The 21,678-nt window shown below is 38.6% G+C and overlaps 1 protein-coding gene across 15 annotated transcripts in view; it reads right to left on the reverse strand.

The window, feature by feature from the left end:
• Nucleotides 1–21,678, reverse strand: part of Zfp385d (zinc finger protein 385D) — a 383,190-nt gene that overhangs the window by 22,449 nt on the left and 339,063 nt on the right. For all 15 annotated transcript variants that reach the window (XM_087585513.1, XM_087585522.1, XM_087585516.1 and 12 more), the window contains 1 exon segment: nucleotides 11,831–12,064. In XM_087585513.1, coding sequence (XP_087441639.1) covers nucleotides 11,831–12,064 — 234 coding nt within the window.

Genomic DNA, 21,678 nt, shown 5'->3' on the forward strand with positions numbered 1-21,678 from the left:
GGAAGGGGGAGCCCTTGGTTCTGCCAAAATTGGACCCCCAGTGCAGGGGAATATGGGGGGAGACAATAAGGGGGATGGATGGCAGAAATACTCGTATGGGGGATGGGAAAGGGATGGGGGCTTATGAACAGGAAACCAGGAAAGGGAATAACATTTGAAATGTAAGTAAAGGAATATATCTAATAAAAAAAGAAGAAAAACCAGATGGTGAGAGGCAAGCACAAGAACATAAGCAACAGAAAACAAGGCTACGTGGCATCTTCAGAACCCAATTCTCCTACTATAACAAGTCTTGGATAGCATATCACACCAGAAAAGCAAGATTCAGATTTAAAATTAAATCTCATGATGAGGATGAAGGACTTTAAAAAGGACTTAAATACCTCCCTTAGAGAAATACAGGAGAACATAGGTCACTAGAACCCCTTAAAGAGGAAACACAAAAATTCCTTAAAGAATTAGAGGAAAACATGGTCAAACAGGCAAACAAATTGAACAAAGCCATCCAGAACCTAAAAATGGAAAAAGAAACAATAAAGTAATCACAAAGGGAAACAACTCTGGAGATAGAAAACCTAGGAAAGAGATCAGGAGTCATAGATGCAAGATCACCAACAGAATACTAGATATTGAAGAGAGAATCTCAGTGGCAGAAGATACCATAAAAAACATTGATACAACAATCAAAGAAAATGCAAAAAGCAAAAAGATCAAAACCCAAAACATCCAGGAAATCCAGGACACAATGAGAAGACCAAACCTAAGGATAACACGCATAGAAGAGAGTGAAGATATACAAATTAAAGGCTAGTAAATATCTTCAACAATGTTATAGAAGAATACTTCCCAAACCTAAGGAAAGGTATTTCCATAAACATACAAGAAGCCTACATAACTCCAAATAGATTGCACCAGAAAGGAAATTCTTTCTGTCACATAATAGTCAAAACAACAAACACACAAAACAAAAAAAAGAATATTAAAAGCAGTAAGGAAAAAAGGTCAAGTAACATATAAAGGCAGACCTATCAGAATTATACCAGACTTTTCTTTTCCTTTTTATTAGATATATTTCCTTACTTACATTTCAAATGTTATTCCCCTTCCCAGTTTCCTGTCCATAAGCCCCTATCCCATTCCCATCCCTCATATGGATATTCCCTCCATACATCCCATTTCCCTTATGAATCTTGATGCCTAAAATACTCAATAAGTTTCTTGCAAACCAAATACAAGAACACATCAAAAGGACTGTCCATCATTAAGTCAACTTTATTCTAGGAATGCAGAGATGGTTCAATTTATGGAAATCCATCAACATTATCCTGTATATAAACAAAATCAAAGGAAAAAAACCACATGATCGTCTCATTAGATATTAAGAAATCATTTGACAAAAGTCAACACTCCTTCACGATAAAAGTCTTGGAAAGATCAGGAAATCAAGACCCATACCTTACATAGTAAAAGCAATATACAACAAACCAATAGCTAACATCAAGCTAAATGCAGGGAAACTTGAAGCAATCCCACTAAAATCAGGTACTAGATAAGGCTGCCCACTCTCTACCTACCTATTCAATATAGTACTTGAAGTCCTAGTTAGAGCAATGAGACAATTTAAAAAGGTCAAAGGGATACAAATTGGAAAGGTAGAAGTTAAGATACCACTATTTGCAGATGTATGATAGTATAGTTAAGTGACCCCAAAAGTTCCACCAGAGAACTGATAAACAACTTCAGAAAAGTGGCTGGATAGAAAATTAACTCAAACAAATCAATAGCCTTTCTCTACTCAAAGGATAAACAGGTTGAGAAAGAAATTAGGGAAATGACACCCTTCACAATGGCCACAAATAATATACAATACCTTGGTGTGACTCTAACCAAGCAAGTGAAATATCTGTATGACAAGAACTTCAAGTCTCTGAAGAAAGAGCTCGAAGAAGATATCACAAGATGGAAAGATCTCCCATGCTCATGGAATGGCAGGATTAATATAGTAAAAATGGTCATCTTTCTGAAAGCAATCTACAGATACAATGCAATCACCATCAGAATCCCAAGTCAATTCTTCACAGAGTTAAAAAGAACAATTTGCAAATTTATTTGGAATAACAAAAAGCCCAGGATATCAAAAACTCTTCTCAACAATAAAAGAACTTCTGGGGGCATCACCATTTCTAACCTCCAGCTGTATTATCGAGCAATAGTATTAAAAATTGCATTGTATTGGTAAAAAGACAGTCAGGTAGATCAGTGGACTAGAAGTGAAGACCCAGAAATGAATCCTAACACCTATGGTCACTTTATTTGTGACAAAGAAGCTAAAACCGTCTAATGGAAAAGAGGCAACATATTTTTTTAAATTGTGCTGGTCCTGAGAGAAGAAAGAAATTGAGGATCTCAGAAGATGGAAAGATCTTCCAAGAATTTCTGTCTTTTAATAATTGTGTTGGGATTTTGATGGGGATTGCATCAAATCTGTAGATTATTTTCAGAAATTTAGCTACTTTTACAATATTAATCCTGCCAATCCATGAGCATGGGAAATCTTTTCCATCTTCTGAGATTCTTTAGTTTCATTCTTCAGAGACTTGAAGTTCTTGTCATATAGATCTTTCACTTGCTTGGCTAGTGTCATACCAAGGTATTTTATATTATTTATGACTATTATGAAAGGTGCCATTTCCCTAATTTCTTTGTCAAGCTGTTTATCCTTTGAGTAGAGAAGGTCTACTGATTTGTTTGAGTTAATTTTGTACCCCTAACTTTGCTGACATTGTATTTCAGCTCTAGGAATTCTCTTCTACAATTTTTCGGGTCACTTAAGTATATTATCATCATCTGCATATAGTGATATTTTGACTTCTTTTCCAATTTGTATCCCTTTGACCACTTTTTGTTGTCCAATTGCTCTGGCTAGGATTTCAAGTATTATGTTGAATAGATAGGGAGAGGGTGGGTAGCCTTGTCTAGTCCCTGATTTTAGTGGGACTGCTTCAAATTTCTCTCCATTTAGTTTGATGTTGGCTACTGGTTTGCTGTATATGGCTTTTATTATGTTTAAGTATAGACCTTGAATTTCTAATTTTTCCTTTTATCATGAAGGGGTGTTGAATTTTGTCAAATGATTTCTCAGCATCTAATGAGATGATCACGTGGTTTTTTTCTTTGAGTTTGCTTATAAACTGTATTACGTTGTTGGTTTTCAGTATACTAAACCATTCCTGCATCCCAGGGATGAAGCCTATTTGATCATGATGGATAATCATTCCGATGTGTTCTTGGATTAGGTTTGTAAGACTCTTATTGAGTATTTTGGCATCAATATTAATACAGGATTTGTCTGAAGTTCTCTTGCTTTTTTGGGTCTTAGTGATTCTAGAATCAGCTGGTAGTCTAGACTAAAAATAGTTCAGAATTCTTTAGCTTACTACATAGGGTGGCTATTTTTATCGCCACAGAAGAGGAAGCGAGCACACAGAAGTGAATGGAGACAACTTGACTGACTACAGCTTATATTTGCCTTATTTAAGCATGGAAAGAACAGCTGGCTTATGATTTGCTGAGACCCAGACACTTTTTCAAGAATTTTGAAAAAAAAAAAAACCTATCAAGTTAGGTCTCACTAATAGCAGAATTTTAGTCTCAACTTAAAATATGTATGGAGGCAGTTTTTGTTCATCAGTTCTTCACAAAAGAAGTCAAATGGATAATATCTCATTAGTGAGAGCTGGCTGTTCAAATGAATCCTTACGAATTCTTTGAAATTCTTCATAGCTTATATAAAAAAACCCGGAAATTCATGCAAAATTGGTTTTCAAACTTGATTTTTAATTTTTAAAAATATTTACTATAATTTTATTATGTATTTTAGTTTATAATTAGATCTTATTATAAAATTATTGTAAATGAAAATTGTTTATGGTGTGCAATTTAAAAAATATATATCTATAAGAATTGTGGTTGGTGATAAATAAAGGAGGATTTAAATCACTGTTTTACAACCTACAGTTTTGTTTTATAACTATTTTTGTTGGGATTTTACTTGGAATTATATCTAAAGGAGAGTTTATTGTATGAAAATTTTAGGTTTGAAATTGAAAAGATTTTGGTTTAAGACTCCAATTTGAATATCGTCTCACTCTATGGGCAAATTTTGCTGTGGCTGGAATGACCAGCTCACACAATGAGATAAGATCACTGTGATGTTGCAGGAGTGACCTCCCCTGCTCCCACTATAGTGTGCTGTGTCCTCTTTCAGGATTGAGTAGCTTAAGTTAGTTGTTCACTTGAATTAAGTCTCCACATATTCCTGGCCTGTACTAACAACCTAGGGCTTCGTGAAGGCAGGGGTCAGGTCTTGCTCAGAGCTATATTATCAGTATCTAATTCTCAGTAGATAATCAAGTAGCATTCGTTGATTTAGATAAAGCTGCAAATATGAACTGTTTTATCTTAAAAGATTTATGCTTTCAGACTACTGATGCAAGGATGCTATAGCCCTCCCTCCATCAATTGTGCAAAGGTTTCTCTATGCTTCAGTGTCCAGAATAATAGAAGTGGAAAGCAATGCTAGTCTTTATGTGAGTGTTTTACTTATAGTATGTCTCGTTTTAAATATTCCATATGCTCAATGACTTTTAGACAACTTTTTTCCCTCTTCTCTTAGTTTAATTTTGTTAACCTAAAAGGAGAAATCTGTAAGCATTTTAAAAATTACTAAATTTTCCAAGTATCTTAAAACGTTGTAAAGTCTCCCCATTGACAGCTATATTTTGTATGCATTAAGGCCCATGAGGGCTAGAACAAACTCTGCCCAAGCTAAGCAAAATCAGGGTCAGTGCTTCCTGTAATTATCAGACAAAGCTGTCCTACTTTGTCATCAGTGTAGACAACAAACCGTGTGAAAGGTCTCTCTTTCAAACCAAATCAAGTAGATGCAACAAAATGTAGGGGAAAACAAAATCAGAATCAGTGAATAATCTAGGGTATTCAAGAGGACTTTCTTTTTTAAAGGCATCTTCTACAAAGTCAGTTTTTGTAACATACAAGTTTAAAGGGAGATTTCTGCTCATTTGGAAGAACTAGGTCCCCATGGTGCTGTCGTCCAATTTCTCTGCATAGTCATGTGCATCATCTAATCATCTCCATAGAGTTTCTAAACATGGCGAAGCAGGAACGCATGTTCTGATCCTGTATTCAATAGCATAGACTACAAATCAATGTCAGATGGTGATACTTGAAGAGAAGCAACTGAAATAGCTTCACTATTTCCCAGATACGTGCTAGCAGCTGTGCTTGCGCAAACATTGGTACCTCAATATTTGAATCTTAAAAAGTGCCATATGGTCTTATAACACCATTAATTATGTGAGAGTTATGGCTTAGAGAAGACAATATTCTAGCTTGTATTCACACAAGAAGATCTGTGTATTTGATGGTAAATATTAGATTACTTCTAATTTATTCTACTACGCTGCATTATTAACCGTATTTGACAGAAGTCCTTATTACCCAAATTTGCTTGTGTCAGTTGTCTTGGATTAGAAGTATATTTTTAAGTATTAGAAATAAATTAGTAACCATTCTAAAATATCATTACCTTTTCTTTGACTGCAGAGTTAACAGTAAGTGTTGCAGACACTATTTTGACTTTATATATCATATCTATTCTCAATGAGGAAAAAAGAAAACTATTATTTGGATAAAGACAAAACATTTTATTCCCCCAGCAGCTTGGCTGCTTCTGAAGAGAGCTGCCCTTTAAGCCTATACCTAGTTCTAGAAGAATGAGAAGTTCTTCAGCATGGGAGTGGGACAGTAGAGAGACCCAAGGTGAGCAGGGGCCTTCTCTGAGTGTATCAAAAGAGCTTCCAGAAAGAAAATATCCCACATCACTAAATGGACTAAGTGAACCTAGCTGTCTGCATTCAAAACTAGCACTGTAGGTATCATTGAAGAACTATGCAGAATCCTACAGGTCTAAATCTGAAACAATGAATGTGGTTACTATGGGAGAAACAGCACATGACTACTGCTTATCCTCCTTAAACCTGGGTTCTAGATACACAAATCCACTTGGAGGATTTTGTTTTGTCAGCAAATTCCTAGCAATTCTAAAGGCTGTGCATAGTAGGGATTTGGCTCACAATCCCTCCAATACTATATTCTTTTAGAAATATCACAGTAGACATCAAATAAACAATGGTAAAACAATGGTTGTAAAGACAGGAAAGCAGTGTTAGTTCAGTTCTGAATTCTTTCAAACCCAAGAGAAGAAGATCACATGGAAAATGAAGACTTCTACTTCAGTTCCGGGAACTAAGTCATAGCATCTGACTAGGCTACATCTCTTGTCCAAAATAAGGTTTGATTTAAAGATTAATTTTATTCTGACAACTAGCCTACATTCCATACACCCAGAGATTTAGATATAAAGGAAGTGATTAGTGGAAACACATGCATCTCCCTGGAACAGGGAAACAGAATAGATTTCTTGGGTGGACTGGGACTGGGTGAAGAAAGGAATGGGAGGATTAGGTAGGAAGAGGGAGGTAGAATTGAGGGAGGAAATGCAGGAAGAGACATCTGAAATTGAGGGCCATTTAAGGGATTACATAAAAAACTAGCATTTTGCTCCTAAAACATATGAAGTAGAATTTAATGGACTTTCCTAATAATAGGGCATGCAGAATCCCAATGGGCTATCTCTTGTCAGCAAATAAGGCTCCCAGTACTGGGACTGGGTTGCATTCAATTGAGTTGTTGGCCAAGGGGATTCCATGGTAATCCTCAAACAACCCAAGGTGTGGCCAAGACAATAAGTTTCTTTCACAAAGTAACACCATAGTCCCATTGTCAAGTTCAACTCCCACAACAACTCACTGAATACAGAAAAGTCTAGCTGGTGTCTACAAGGAGCTTTGACACCTATGTTCTAGTGTCCTTGGGATGGGAATGTACTCTGTATGTTGCCAAGAGAGAAAAGTAAACACCAACCCAGCCACAAACCTTTGAGCTACAATCTGTCCTGCATGCAAGATATGCTATGACAATTGGTGGCACAAAGACTGTGGGGACACACCAATGTCTGATTTGACTTAAGGCCTACTCTACAACGTAGAACCAATATCTGACACTGCTTGTGATAAGAACCAGAGGTTAGAAAATTTAGAGACTTAGGGTAAAACCAAACACTACTACAAATAAAGAAGAAGAAAAACAAGAAGGAGAAGAAGAAGAAGAAGAAGAAGAAGAAGAAGAAGAAGAAGAAGAAGAAGAAGAAGAAGAAGAAGAAGAGGAAGAGGAAGAGGAAGAGGAAGAGGAAGAGGAAGAGAAGGAAGAGGAGGAAGAAGAGTATCAATCAATAAATAAAATGATAAAATGTTTCTATATAATATTCTTTTATTCCCATAAATCAGTGCCTTGTTCAGTCATCCTCAGAAACTTGCTCTTGCAGCAGATAAAAGCAGATGCACAGAACTAAGGTAAGACTGTATATCTATATCTATCCCTATATCTATCTATATCCCTATCTGTCTGTCTGTCTGTCTATCTATCTATCTATCTATCTATCTATCTATCTATCTATCTATCTATCTATCTATCTATCTATCTCCATATCTATATCTATATCTATATCTATATATAGAGAGATACAGTCACAGGCACAGGCACAGGCACAGGCACAGGCACAGGTACAGGTACAGGTACAGGTACAGGTACAGAGAATCCCTGGAACACACAGCTCCAAATGGGAAGTCTCCATAAAATCCTTCATAAAACCATTGAAGAGGAAGCAGAAAGATAGCAAGAGCCAGAAGATAAGGAGAACTCAGTGAGAACAAGGCCCTTTGAATCAATTGACCAAGACTGATACGAAATCAAAGAGACAAAAGCAGCATTCACGGGACATATAGAGATCTATACCAGGTCCTGTGCATATACACTATGGCTTTCAGCTTAGGTTCTTTCTTTTTCTCTTTCTTTCTTTTCTTTCCTTTCCTTTCCTCTCCTCTCCTCTCCTCTCCTCTCCTCTCCTCTCCTCTCCCCTCCCCTCCCCTCTCCTCCCCTCTCCTCCTCCTCCTCCTCCTCCTCCTCCTCCTCCTCCTCCTCCTCCTCCTTCTTCTTCTTCTTCTTCTTCTTCTTCTTCTTCTTCTTCTTCTTCTTCCTCTCTCTCTCTCTCTCTCTCTCTCTCTCTCTCTCTCTCTCTCTCTCTCTCTCTCTCTCTCTTTCTAATTCACTTTGCATCCTGTACATAACCCACAATCCTTCCCCATATTCCCCCTTCCATTCTCCACCGAGAGGATGGGGACCCACCTTGGTGTAACCCTGCCCTGACTCCTTAGGTCTCTATGGGGCTAGGCTCAACTTAGGATTTTTAATGGAACTCTCTTGAGCTTGTTAACAAGTTGTTCTATGATTCTAGTGCCTGTCTTGGGCCTCTTTTCCTTCTGTTAGGTAGTCTTGTCTAGGCTTAATATAATGATTTTTGTTTTATGTTATACTTTTTTAAAAATAAATAAGTGGAAAGCTGAAAGCAAAAAGATTTATTCTCCATGTTCTCTCTCTCTCTCTCTCTCTCTCTCTCTGTGTGTGTGTGTATGTGTGTGTGTGTGTGTGTGTGTGTGTGTGCAAGTACTCTCAAACACTCAGCCATCTAATTCATCTTTCTAGACCACCAGTTTTAACAGTTTTGCCTGGTAACTCAAGCAGCCCAAATTGAAAACTGTCTAAATGAAGCAACTTGTATTGTCTGCTTTCCTTTCCTCCTTTCTTTTGCCTAGACCCCATTCTATTGGCCATTCTACTCTCTAAATATCTATTTTCTGTCAGGTCTGCTATTAGAATCTGCTACTCTAAGAAGTCAAAATAAATACCATGCAGCAATTCTATGCTGAATCCTTCAATTCTGCAACCATTCCTGGCAAGAGTGTGCTACACAGGAAGACTTTATTCATTATACTGGCCTCTGAGATTCCCTTACAGAAGACTGTAAGCGAAGATCCAGAAGGAACCTACATGTGAACAAACAGTAAGGGCATGGATACTGACATTACTGTATCCACTTAGATGCAGAGGATGGCGATTAGACACTGTGGCCTTATAACACTGTTGAAGTCAACAAAAATAGAGCAACACTGCAAATCAAATGCACTGTCTGTTGGGGAGGAGTAAAAAAATTACTGGATATTTTCGTCTTTTTCATTTGCCACTTCAAATGCTGATATAACCTTTTAGTTCAAGTGTAGGGCAAGTCCTAAGTGAGCCAGGGACTCTGGTGGCACTTTCCACATAGGAACATTGTTTCAATTCAGGAAGGAAAACGTAAGGAAAAAGAAAACTAAAAGCTGGCCAAGCAGAGGGATAGCTGCAGTTGTCAGCACAGGCTGCTGCTGGTCCAAAAGGGACATGTCCTGTAAAGGGACATGAAGAACAAGAGTCACACATCCATCTTTTTAACTCCAGATGAGATTCCATCCTCAACTCTCTCATCAAAACACCAGCAAGGGTTCGATCTCTGCTTCTTTCCGACATGGTATATGTCCAGGCCTTAGGTGAACATCTTAGAACCCTTGTGTTGTTCCCTGTTTTGTCTGAATAAATACATATTTATGTTTCCATGAGAGCATTTTAACATGCAAACTGGAAGTAAGGACACACAACTGGCATATAAAAATAATATTCTCCTGTGATGAATTGAAGCCTGATTCTTTTGCCCTCGAATTGGATATTTCTTAGAAGATTTTAAGGTGCCTCCAAATCACATAAATTTAGAAATTCGAACCACACGTGCATGGTTGGGTTACCATGATTACCAGTTCTATAATGAAGGTAATCATCTGGCATTATACAGAATGGTAAAACTTTGAGGACATAAATGGGTTTTGATGGTGTTTACTGGCCCTTGATATCTGCTCATCACGGTGGAACTGCATGGTGTAGATGCTGACTTCGAGAACGAAGCTTGTCTGTGCTTCTGTTTAGAAACTCACGAACTCTGCTGATTGCAACCGAAGGAATTGTGCCCCACTTGCAGTCACTTCTGAGAGCACGAGGTCAACTCTTAAGTATAACCTGTGTGACATTACCTGTAGCCAGTGGTACCACTTACATCAGCAACATGAAATTGGGGAAGGGATCACAATGCTTCTTTATACACTGCATCCATTGATGAAGCCTGGCCCCAAAGCCTGAATTTTAGGGTAAGATTTTTCACTCATCTAGGATCTTAGAGAAAAGATTCTATTTTTAAGTATACATATGCAGATAAAAGAGGCATATTTGTATGTTTGTGTATGTAAATAGTCCCATACATATCTGTGCATACATGAGTATGTATGTATGTATGTACATATCACACACATACAACACAGAAAGCAACTCAATGGAACCATAACTAAACAGAAAATTGCTTCCTGAATGCTCATATTCTAGTTTGCTTTTTTCTGTTTAAAAATGTTCAATCTGAGCACGGTGGTTCATTCCTTTAATATCATCACTCACAGGGAAGAGAGAGAAGGAGATGGATATTTTGATGGAGGTTGAGGCTAGCCTGGTCTACATAGCAAATGCCTTGCCAGCCAACATTAAACAGTAAGATCCTACCTCAAAATAGAACAAATGAGATAAAATGTCTGAAGAGACGTCTCAGTAATAAAAACCATCGAGGTAGCTAGTTTTATGTCAATCGGACACAAGCTATTGTCACCCAAGAGGAGGGAACGTTGATGAGAAAACGCCTCCACTGTAAACCATTTTTTAAAATTAGTGATTAATGGGGGAGGGGCATCTCAGTGTGGCTAGTGCCACTCCTGGGCTAGTGGTCCTGTGTTCTATTAGAAAGGAGGTTGAGCAATCCATGAGGAACTAGCTAGTAAGCAGCGCCTGTCAAGGTCTCTGTGTCAGCTCCTGCCTCTAGGCTGTTGCTGTCTTTGAGTTCCAGTCCTGACTTCCTTCAGTGATGAGCGATGATGCAGAACTATAAGCCAAATACTTTTCTCCCTAAGATAACTGTGGTTGTGTCGTTTCATCACAGCGATTCTAATGCAAACTAAGACAAGCATCTAACAGACCTAAGTTTACTTTTCCAGTACCCAATCCCCAGGAACTTCAGCTCCACACAGTTTAAAACATTTTTTACCCACATTCATGTGTACATGGCCAGACACAAACATGCATATACATGATTAAAGATAGAGATAATGCTTATAAAAATACTTAGTAAGAGAACCAGGCTTCTGACAGTTGGTCCCATGATCTCTGCACCTCAGTCAAATGATTAATGCCTCACAGGGGTATGTAATAAAAGTTTGCCTCAGATATCGTGTAGCATTAAAAAGAAATGTAAGAAAGAATTATGTCTGAGGTGTTGAAACAACACTAAAGGTTGGTTGAGGTTTCATTTGGAAACAATATGGTAATATAGAAACAAAGGAAGAAAACAAAGAAATACTAAACATATTCTAGCATGACATTTTACTTTCTTTTCTGAAGTCTCACACACACACACACACACACACACACACACACACACACACACAAAACCAAAAAACCAAAACAAAAAACACTACTCAAGCCTAATAAAGCTTCATTTGTCCCCACAAAAGTGGTATTTTCCTAGTCATATTTTGGCTTTACTGGCTGATGAATTCCATGGAATAACTGCCAGTTTTCTGTAACTGCTAGTTTCCTTGCTACAAAATAGCTAATCTGCTCAGAGGAAGATAATTGCAGACCAGTTGAGGTAAAAAATAAATAAAGAAAGAAAGAAAGAAAGAAAGAAAGAAAGAAAGAAAGAAAGAAAGAAAGGCTTGCTTCTCACCACTGTTGTGAGCCTCCAGCTGGGAGGCAGAGTTCACAGCCACCTTGCATAGGGAGCAGTAAAGCAGCCTCTTCGCCTTTTCTTCCTCAGTCTCTGTGGGAGGACTTGAATTGTTGCCCGCGGCTACTGCTGCTGTGAGGCTTTTCTCCGCGTTAGAGGTGAGCTCAGTGGTTACTTCACTGCTCTTGCGCATGTCCGCACTTCTTGCTATTACTTGGGTCCCTGCGGTACTTTCTGTATTCAAAACAGCATAGGACAAAGAGTTAGAAATGCATGGCTGCATCTTTTGCTACTTAAAAAAGCACATCAGTGACGCTACATTCTGCTAATGACGATAACAGTGGCTCGCCTGCAGTATCTGTCACCTGGGAATTAACCCTGACGTCAGTTACAAATGACCAAAATTAATTGCACACATTAAAGAGAGGTTAGAGGGTACTGCACAATATCTACAAGTATGAGTAGAAAGTATTCCGTGGGAGAATAGGCATAACACAAATTTCCCCGAACGTGCGGCCTCCGTGAAGGAATTCGGACGATATATTTACCGTAGCATTACTGTGCAGGGCTTTTAAGTTAATAAGGACAGAGGATAATTGTTAACTGTTTTCCCATTTCTTAGTTCCAGCCTTCCTATTTTCCGACTACATTTATTTCTCTAGATAAGGACATACATGCATAAATACTATAAACAACATCATGTATCCTTTGGTGCACCTTCAGAAAAAAAATATACAGAATGCTGGTGTCAAGTGGCTCTATTTCTGCAGCTCATTGAAAACCTGGCTGTATTTGTAAAAAATTATAGTTCAATACCAAATATCAAAATCGCTGATACAAACACAAGTAGGATTTTAGTGTGAATATTTATTAAAGGATTTATGCAGTGTTTCAGGATTTACGCAGGAAATTCATGGCAGGTATATTCAATCAATACTCACTACCCTCAAGGCCTTCCAGGCTTGTCCCACTGTGTTAGTGTTTCAACAGGTTAATTACCGTGAAAGTGTTGATGTGCTGTAACCAAACAACCCTTTGGCTTTCAAGTCCACTGCTAAATTTTGAGAGATCAACCTTCAAAGTGCAAACATGTCATCCTAACTTCCCTCAATGATACACTGGACTCCTCAAGCATATGCCGATCTCCACATTAACAATGTTCAGCATACCTGATTATCACTTGCAAATAAGATCTGTACTTGGATACTGTGTGCACCTTTTCTGTGTCTCAACTGATTCTTAACCTTTCAGTCTCTGAAACAGCTCAGCGTGCCTCTCCAGCTGTTCTTAAGTTGCCCTTCCAACACATCCTTTTATAGCCTGCCATGGTCACCATTTCACAGCACACTGACATCTGTGGCTAAACACTTTCAGCTGTGGATATAAGGTACCGTTTGCAATGGTGTGGGTTTGAGTAAATAATACTGTTATATACAACCTGTGGTGTGTGTGTGTGTGTGTGTGTGTGTGTGTGTGTGTGTGTGTGTGTGGTGCGTGTACACACATAATGGCTAAGATTAACCTCAGGTGTTGTTCATCTGAAACAGGGTTTCATGGTATGTGATCTGTCACCTAAGCAGAGCTGGCTAGAGAGGACCCTCTCTGATCTGTTTCTACATCAGTGGGATCACAAAATATTTACCACCATTGTCAGCTCTTTTATGTGGGTTCTGATCAAACACAGATCCTCACGCTTGCACAGCAGGCCCCTGATTGACTGAGCTATCTCTTTAGTCCTCTAAATATTTATTATGAGCTAATATTGTCTTGACTTGACTGCAGAAAGGACTGTTTTTAAATTATGCATTTCCTTCTTAGGTGTAGGGCTATGAATCGAGGCTGCTTGTCTGTCACAAGAAAAAAAAAAAAAGACTTTCGTTAGGGCTCTGAGCCACTGAATGTCTTCCCAGTCCCAAGATGACCATTTTCTGATTGGCTTTCGCTTGCCAATAAACTCCCAATATTTAAAACTAGACAATCGCCCCCAAATATCTCTAAGAATTTAGAAGTGGCATAAAACCAATATCTTTCAGCTATTTCTATAGCTGTCCACTGTACCTAATGAATCACTGAAAACCCTTATCTGTAAAATTATTAAATACTACCATCCAGTTTACCAAGGGCTAATCTTACAGAATCTTTAAAGCCATTTGATTCAACCATCAACTGGGCTAGGGAAATCAATAAGTTCCAGATTTGAGTGAGGCAGGATAAAATGCTTCATAAAATGAAGAAATTGAAAATTAAAAAAAAAACATTGATGTGAGTGGAAAATTTTGCCATGACTTTTGACATGTCATTGATAAGATCACAAGCAGCTGTGAAGTCCAAGCCCTGAATTTATTTGTACTACATTCTGTGGATCTCTGACAACTGTAAATATCATATGTAAACCCCGTGTGGACACAGTGTGAAGCCAGAGTACACTGCTGTGGGTATTTATTTCGTAGAATGCCCCCGGGAAAGACTTCCCTGGTAATGCTTTCCTACTAATAGCATTTTCTCTGGAGCAGTATATTTCTTTTTATGTATTGATCTGAAAAGGGTACGCAAAATAGACCATATTAATACTAAGACACTCTTCTCGTTTTCAGTGAGATCTGTTTGCCAATTATAAAATATAACCATTGTTCTTCTAATCCCTGTAAAAGCTATACTAATGTATTCTCCTGCATTCAGAGGGTAGTGTTCATTTAGTCGAAATACTAAGCTGAAAGGAAAGAAGCCAGGTTTTGTGCATAAAACATATTGAAGCCTTAATACCATTATGAAGATTGCTCACTTGAGATAGTTTTCTTGAAAATCATGGCTAATTGCTTACCCACTCACATGTCTATTTTGTTCCCTATTTTGGACCACATAGCTAAGTGTGTGTTTTACTTTTAAGTCTGTGGAAAATTTGAAAAAAATAAAAAGCTATATCTTGTTAATTTTGAATTTAATTGTATGTCTTTGTTATACAGGGAAGATTTCTTTTCAATGATAAAAAGACAAATATTTTCTTATATTTTTTCTATCTCAATAAATTATTCAAAAAAATCAGTGTGTATTTGGTAATAAAATTAAAAAAATGTTTTCCTATAACTTGACACATTAAATCATCAATTACACATAATTCTTATCTATCCATCAAAAGCATGTTCAGGCTGGTCATGGCTTGTGACACTCTTCTGTCCCTGTGCTGGGAATGTCTGGACACTGCCAATAACCAGCTCAGAGAAGGTAGGACAAAGTCTGTCGCAGAGAATCTGCATCCGTCTGCGAGTTTCCCTTCAGGGTGTCAGAGCACTGCTGCCTGCCAGACTGGAAGAGGAAGGCAAAGTCTGGAATGGATCTCATCCCGGGGTGCTCAGACACTTCTGGTCCACTGGCCGAGAAAAGAGGTCAGGAATGGATATCCAAGGTCCATGTTTACCCTCTGGAGTCAGACTTCACAGTTGGCAGAAAGGGAAAGTGCAGCACAGGCCTGGCAGATACTGGGCTGGTTGGGAACAAGTGCCAAGTGTCAAAAGGGCAGGAGAAAAGTAAAGACCTTCATCAGGAGTCTTAATGTCATGGCTCTTTTAGGTGAAGGCTTTCCCCATCGCAATCTTCAATGAAGCAGATCTCTGAGATGATCTTAGCTTGTTCATATTTCTTTATTGGGGGCAGATGTAGGCCCATATACTTTATTTAGGGTGAACCAGCAATTACATATTTTTGGGGGGGAAGAGTGTGAAAATATTCAGGAAATGAAAGTCATTGGCTGAGGCTAAGGCTATCTACATACTTCATTTGCATGGAGAAGAACTCCACATGATATGCTACATGCCTGAGTTTCATTAGTTCCCTCAGTTAATGATCAAGGTTATGTGTTCCAGAGTTGGCCCTGGAGGTTGGAATGGGGTAGCTCCTCTCCTGCCATCTCAGATCTCTGAGATTCTCAGGGTTTAAGCACACCCCACTTTCCCAGTTCTTATGTTTGTCTGCTAGCACAGTCTATACACCCTATGATTGTAAGACTCACTCAGTGTGGATATTCACTTGTCTCCGCACCTTACAACCTATGCTAATCCATGTGCCCCACAGAGTGTGAGGACAGCACCAATTCTCTCACGTTGTCCTCTAACCTGCTTATGTATGACAAGACATCATACATACAGACAGACAAATGGATAGATAGATAGATAGATGGATGAATGGACAAATACACACACACACACACACACACACACACACACACACACACACACAGTACAATGACACATACCTGCAGAATACACCCACCCACCCACAAATGCAGAATGAGAAAGAATGTTCAAAGTTGATCAGTTTACCAGCATGGCAGGAAGTAGGAAACTCCCCTATGGCCTTCATCTTTGAAACCTACAACCTCTGTCTTGCCTCAGAAAAGAAACCTAAAGTTAGAAGCACTCTAACTACTTCTTGACCATTATCCCCTCTATACTATCAAGGCCCTCAAGATAGGGAAAGTTTTAGAAACCGTCACACCGCAGGAAGAACACACGGTAACAGAATGAGAGGATATAGTATTCATGCAAACAAGCAAACCCCCACACAGCACTTGGCAAGAAGTTGGAATAATGCCCAGGAATTAGAAAGTTGCTCATCAGTCTGAGTTCATTAGTCTTAACAAACCTATCAGAGCACCATGAAACACTAACAATAAGGAATATTAGGTATAGGGTATGAAATGTTGTTACATCTATTTGTAAGTATAATACTTAAAATTAAGTTTATTAAGTGCAAGCAAAAGGAGTCACCAACAAAATGGCAGCTATGATCAGAAGGGACATCCAGAACTATAGAACACAGCTCTCAGTTTTTAGACAAAAAAGTTTCAGAAAACTTTCCATGGTCAAGCTTTTTTCTCAAGTGACTATTCAAACTTGATATTTTATAACTCACTTTCAAATTTGAGCCTGACATCTTAAGCGAGATTCTTAAACATAAGTCATGTGCTTAGAGAAACACTGGAAGCCTCATAACATGATGTCACTAAACTGTTCGTTTGTTCTGTTCATTACTGTACTTATCCTTTGCACAAACCAGACACCTGATAAATATGTATGTGAGGAAATGTAGAAAAACACTGAAAGACACCTTTTAATGCATTTGGAGATATTAAGTCATTCAACTCATAAAAACCCGAGTATCACACATCATTTTTATACCCAGTTTTGCAAAGAGATTGAGCAGTGAAATAATTTGAGGATTTCTAGCTGACAGATCTGTAGCAGGTAGCACAATGATCTGAATCAGCAATGCATCAGTTGCACTGACCATTTCTTTATTGATAGAATTAGAAATTGCAAAAGATTTTGGATGACTCATAAATTACCGTGAAATAAAAGATAACATCTCAAACATTTACCTTGAAATGCAAATAATCATATTCTAATCTAATCATGACTGTCTAATCCTGGTTTTATGCTCGGCTCAAAGCTCTTCAGAAAAAACAGGGAAAGAGGAAAAGCTCTATCTGTCAAATTACCTCTGATGCAGAATGATAAGAATCATGGTGGCCTTTAGTATATCTTCACCACCACAAAATACAGAACATTGGGAGGGTGTAATGATTCACTCTTTCCAGTGTCCACAAGAGCTGTTCACAGTTCACTACATTCACTGTTTAGCCCGTATGTCTATGAACAATATATGTGACAGGAAGCTGAAAATAATGGCTGAGATTCAGGGGGAAGAAAAATGTTGTGAGCCGATATTTCTGTGCGGTCTTTCTTCGAGGGCCACATAGTAAATATTCATTAATGTTACTTTTGCTGTTTTGCTTTGCCATTCAGATAGATTACTAATACTTTGTGGAGTGAGATTTAGTTGAGAATGAAAGGATCTATGTATGTCACTGTTCAGAGTGGGCCATTTGTAGTCTCATCTTCCATAAAAGCCATACAAAGTACAGGTGTTTTTAAAAAATCTACAAAACATGAACTCTAGAAATTACCCACAATTTGAATTCTGTATAACAATGCAGAAACCCCCATCACTCAGACAAACATTTCCCCAATGATGGACTTTAGAAGCACATTGGGAAACACAGCTGGATCCCGGTAGACTCCCAACTGCCTCCAGGGCTCAATGCTGTGACTCTAAGTTATTTATTATGATTTTCTGTTTATACAAGGCTCTGAATTGTCCTAATTTGTTTTTCCCTTCCCTGTGTGAATTTAACTCTCAGACTTGCAAATAAATAAATACAGAAATTCTTGAATATGCTAGCAAGGTGAAATACAGCTTGCAGAGAGCCATGGGTTCAATCCCCAGCACTGCTTAAAAGTGGTACCCAAGAGTGTACATCTACAATCCCAGCACTTGGAAAGTGGAGGCAGGAAGATCAGAAGATCAAAATCATTTATGGTTATTTAGGAACTGTCAGTCCTGCCTAGGAGAAGCTATGTGGAAAAAAGAAAAAGAAATAAAAGCAAGAAAAGAAAAGATAATTAACAGTAGAAAGTGAGATGAGAGAAAAGAGAGAGAAAAGAGCATGAAATAGAAAGGGGGTGTGTTTTATGGGCAAAATGATCAGCCTAGCTGGGGAACTATTGGATGCTGGGGAGGAAAAACCAGTATTTTTGGTGATTGTGTCCCCTAGTAGGTTGATCTTATTCCGGTGACGTATACATAGAAGCATTAATTGGACCCAATGGTAATTAAAAACAAAACACCGATACAGTTGAGAGGAACTCATGGTAGCAGAATTAGAAGGGGAGAGTAGAAGTAGATATGATCAAAATATATTGTAGCCATGTATCCATTTCTCAAAGAATAAATCAAAATATTCTAAAAGGAATCAGGTGAGGCAGAGTGAAGCGGAAGACCATGAGTTCTAATTCACCTCCCCCTGGATAGTAGGACATTGTCTCAAAATTAAAATACTATAATAAAAAAGGCTGGATTCAGGCAGCTAAGTCTGGAACTCATGGGAAGTAGAGAGGAGAGTTGGATCAAGCAGAGGTGAGAGACCGCAGCTCTTGCCAGCACTAGAGCAACAGTCCTCAGAAACTGTCGGAGTGTCCCTCTTTAAAAGCACCGATAGTTGGCCAGGCGTAGCTGAAATCTATTTTATATCTTCATACTGTACAGCTTTGACACATCCTTGACCGTTCACAGGATCGCCGTAGTTTCAACTGGACTGTAACCTAAAAGTAGGTTACACTGTTATGTAAACGTTTCTTAAGAACAAGTCAACAGAAGCTGAACTTGAAAATGAGTGATGTCTGCAAACTGCACAGTGTTAAAACATGCAGCTTTGCCCAGTGCTTTGGTAAAAGCCTCAAATGTAAGTTTTATGTAAACTTACCAAACTATAAATGACAATGCTTCCATAAACACGAGTTAGAATCCTGAGTCAGCCACAGTACGTATGTCCTGGACCTGTACGCTCGTGTTGGAAGGCACTCTGGGACCCAACGTGGCTCATGGACACCACAGTTTAGGAACAGTCATAGGGCATTACATGGGATCACCTCAGAAAACAAGGACGAAATGTTTATTAGAAGTTATTACATCTACAGATAACTTTTCCTCTCTCCTCTCTTTGGAATTCACAGAGAAGGGAAAGCCTATGGGGAAAGACTTCTTGTGTTCTCCAACCTCACTTCCTGTTCTGGTATCTTCTCTGTTGACAGATAATGTTTTGATATTGAAAGATAATATTTCCTGTTTTCTCCTGTTGTAGTAATTATTAAATAATATAATCTTTTATCCCGAGCTAGTGCTGGCACCGTAGGGCTGCATGGCATTAGTGGGATCTCAGCAGCGGTCTGTTCTAGGGCACCACGCCACTCTACCCCCAGCTACTCTCTGGCCTAGGCAGTCTCTCCGCTCCCACTGCTAGCCACCTTCTCCCGGCTGTCTCTCTGCCAGCCAGGAATTCTGGTTCCAGCAGATAAAATCAGGATTCTAGAGATCCCAGCAATGGCTGGCCTATCATGACTCCCTGCCACAGACTCTGCCCACTCTCCCAGCAACCGACACCCTGGTCCCAGCAGTGGCTACTCTCTCATAGCTCTCTGCCCCATCTCTGTTTACTTTCTTGGCATCCACCCCCTAATGGTTATTGTATAAACTCCCAGCAATCCGCTAAAACCAAGACTCAAAAAGCTTATAATTTAGCAGTCAGATTTATATGTTAAATTTGCAATCCACGATATGTCCACGCAATAAACTCAGAGCCAACTGATAATGATATAAACCACCTACCTAAATAAGATAAATTCACCTATAAAAATCCATCCCTAAATAAATCGTCATAACTACCAGCGGCCATTTAAAGCCACACGGATCTGGGTCGTCCTTCTCTGCCTCCATCTTGGTTTTCTCTCTTTTCCTCTTCTCTCCTGCCTTACAAAACCTTTGTCCCCACCTTACATTTTACTGTCTATTTACAGACCTCACCTTAACATGTGCCAGCCCTCACATGCATATAGACATCAACTTACACTTCACCTTTCCGTCTAATCAAAAAGAACTTTTTCTCTCTAATGTAAGCTGAGCACAACTATTATCATTTTGTAGTTTATCAATTACAAAATATACTTAATACTCGGCCCATTATTTTTGTCAATAAAATAGGACATTTTATTATTTATCCTAGCTTAAGAGAGGCTTAAAATCTATATGTTATGTCTTGGCTAGTTTGTGTATTATCTGATAACTATCTAATTAAATATGTATTCTTTCAATGTTAAATAGCATGGGTGGGCTATGAGACTATGACTAGTTTTCAACCCCATCATAAATCTGAGAATGACCAATATTATCTGAAAACATAGGAAACCTAATATGGCTTCCAGATATGAGGCAGGTTGAAGAGATAACTGCCTACCAGTACAGTCTCCTGTCAGCAACATATAAGAGCACAAATCTTCAGCATTCTGGCCCAGTATCATCTGACAGACCTTTGTAACACAGAACTTGAAGGACTGGTTATTCAGGATCTGCTAGGTAAAAGATAATGGTGTCCTTAGATTTGTAATACCAGGCATTTTACATTTTCTTGAAGACTGTGTTCCTATCTTTGCCAAATGTTAGACCCAAAACTGACCAGTTGCATAAACACAGTGTATTTTGCCTCCTGAACTAAGTTTCTATCCTTACTGATTTTCTCCAAATACTTTGAAAATATTTTCATTCTTTACTTCATTCGTTCCCAGTGTTTCACTATGATAAGCACAGTGTAAGAAATATTCAAACACAAGGCACTATTATGTTTCTGTAAATTAGTAAGCCTGGAACTTCCTTTGGCCTCCTGACCACAGGGACATCTTAAGGGAGACACTGAATTCCACCAGCAGTCTCTGATTCAGTACCTACTGGGTGGGAGCCTCAATGTTTTCATTTCTAACAGTTCACCAAGTATTACTGCAGCTGTGCGAACCAGACTTCAAAATCACCGAGGACATGACTGCCAAAAAGTTTCTGGCTCAAGTTCACTGGTGTCAGCTGTGAAGTTAAATACCACTTAAACAGCAAGCCATATACTTAAGAGAAAAATGAGAATCGAGTGGCTGAGTGTTCTTGTTAGTCTATGACTGAGGGAGTTCAGGAACATGGGACCTGTTATGCAAAAATGGACTGTCTGTGTGTCTCAGTAAAGCTAGGGCAAATTACACACCCACGAAAATAATTTTAGAAAAGTAGAAAACAAAACAAAAGAACAACAAACAAATTAAAATGTGGGGCTGAAAGAGATGGCACACAGACTAAGCATTCTTGTTGTTCTTCTAGAGGACCAAAGTTCACTTTCAAGTGCCCATGTCAGACCACTTTAACTCTAGATACAGAGGGCCCAATATATCCTCTGGGGGGAAATATATATATATTTTTTT

This window comes from Rattus norvegicus, chromosome 15 (assembly GCF_021556685.1).
Source record: "Rattus norvegicus strain SHRSP/BbbUtx chromosome 15, alternate assembly SHRSP_T2T, whole genome shotgun sequence".
NCBI lineage: Eukaryota > Metazoa > Chordata > Mammalia > Rodentia > Muridae > Rattus > Rattus norvegicus.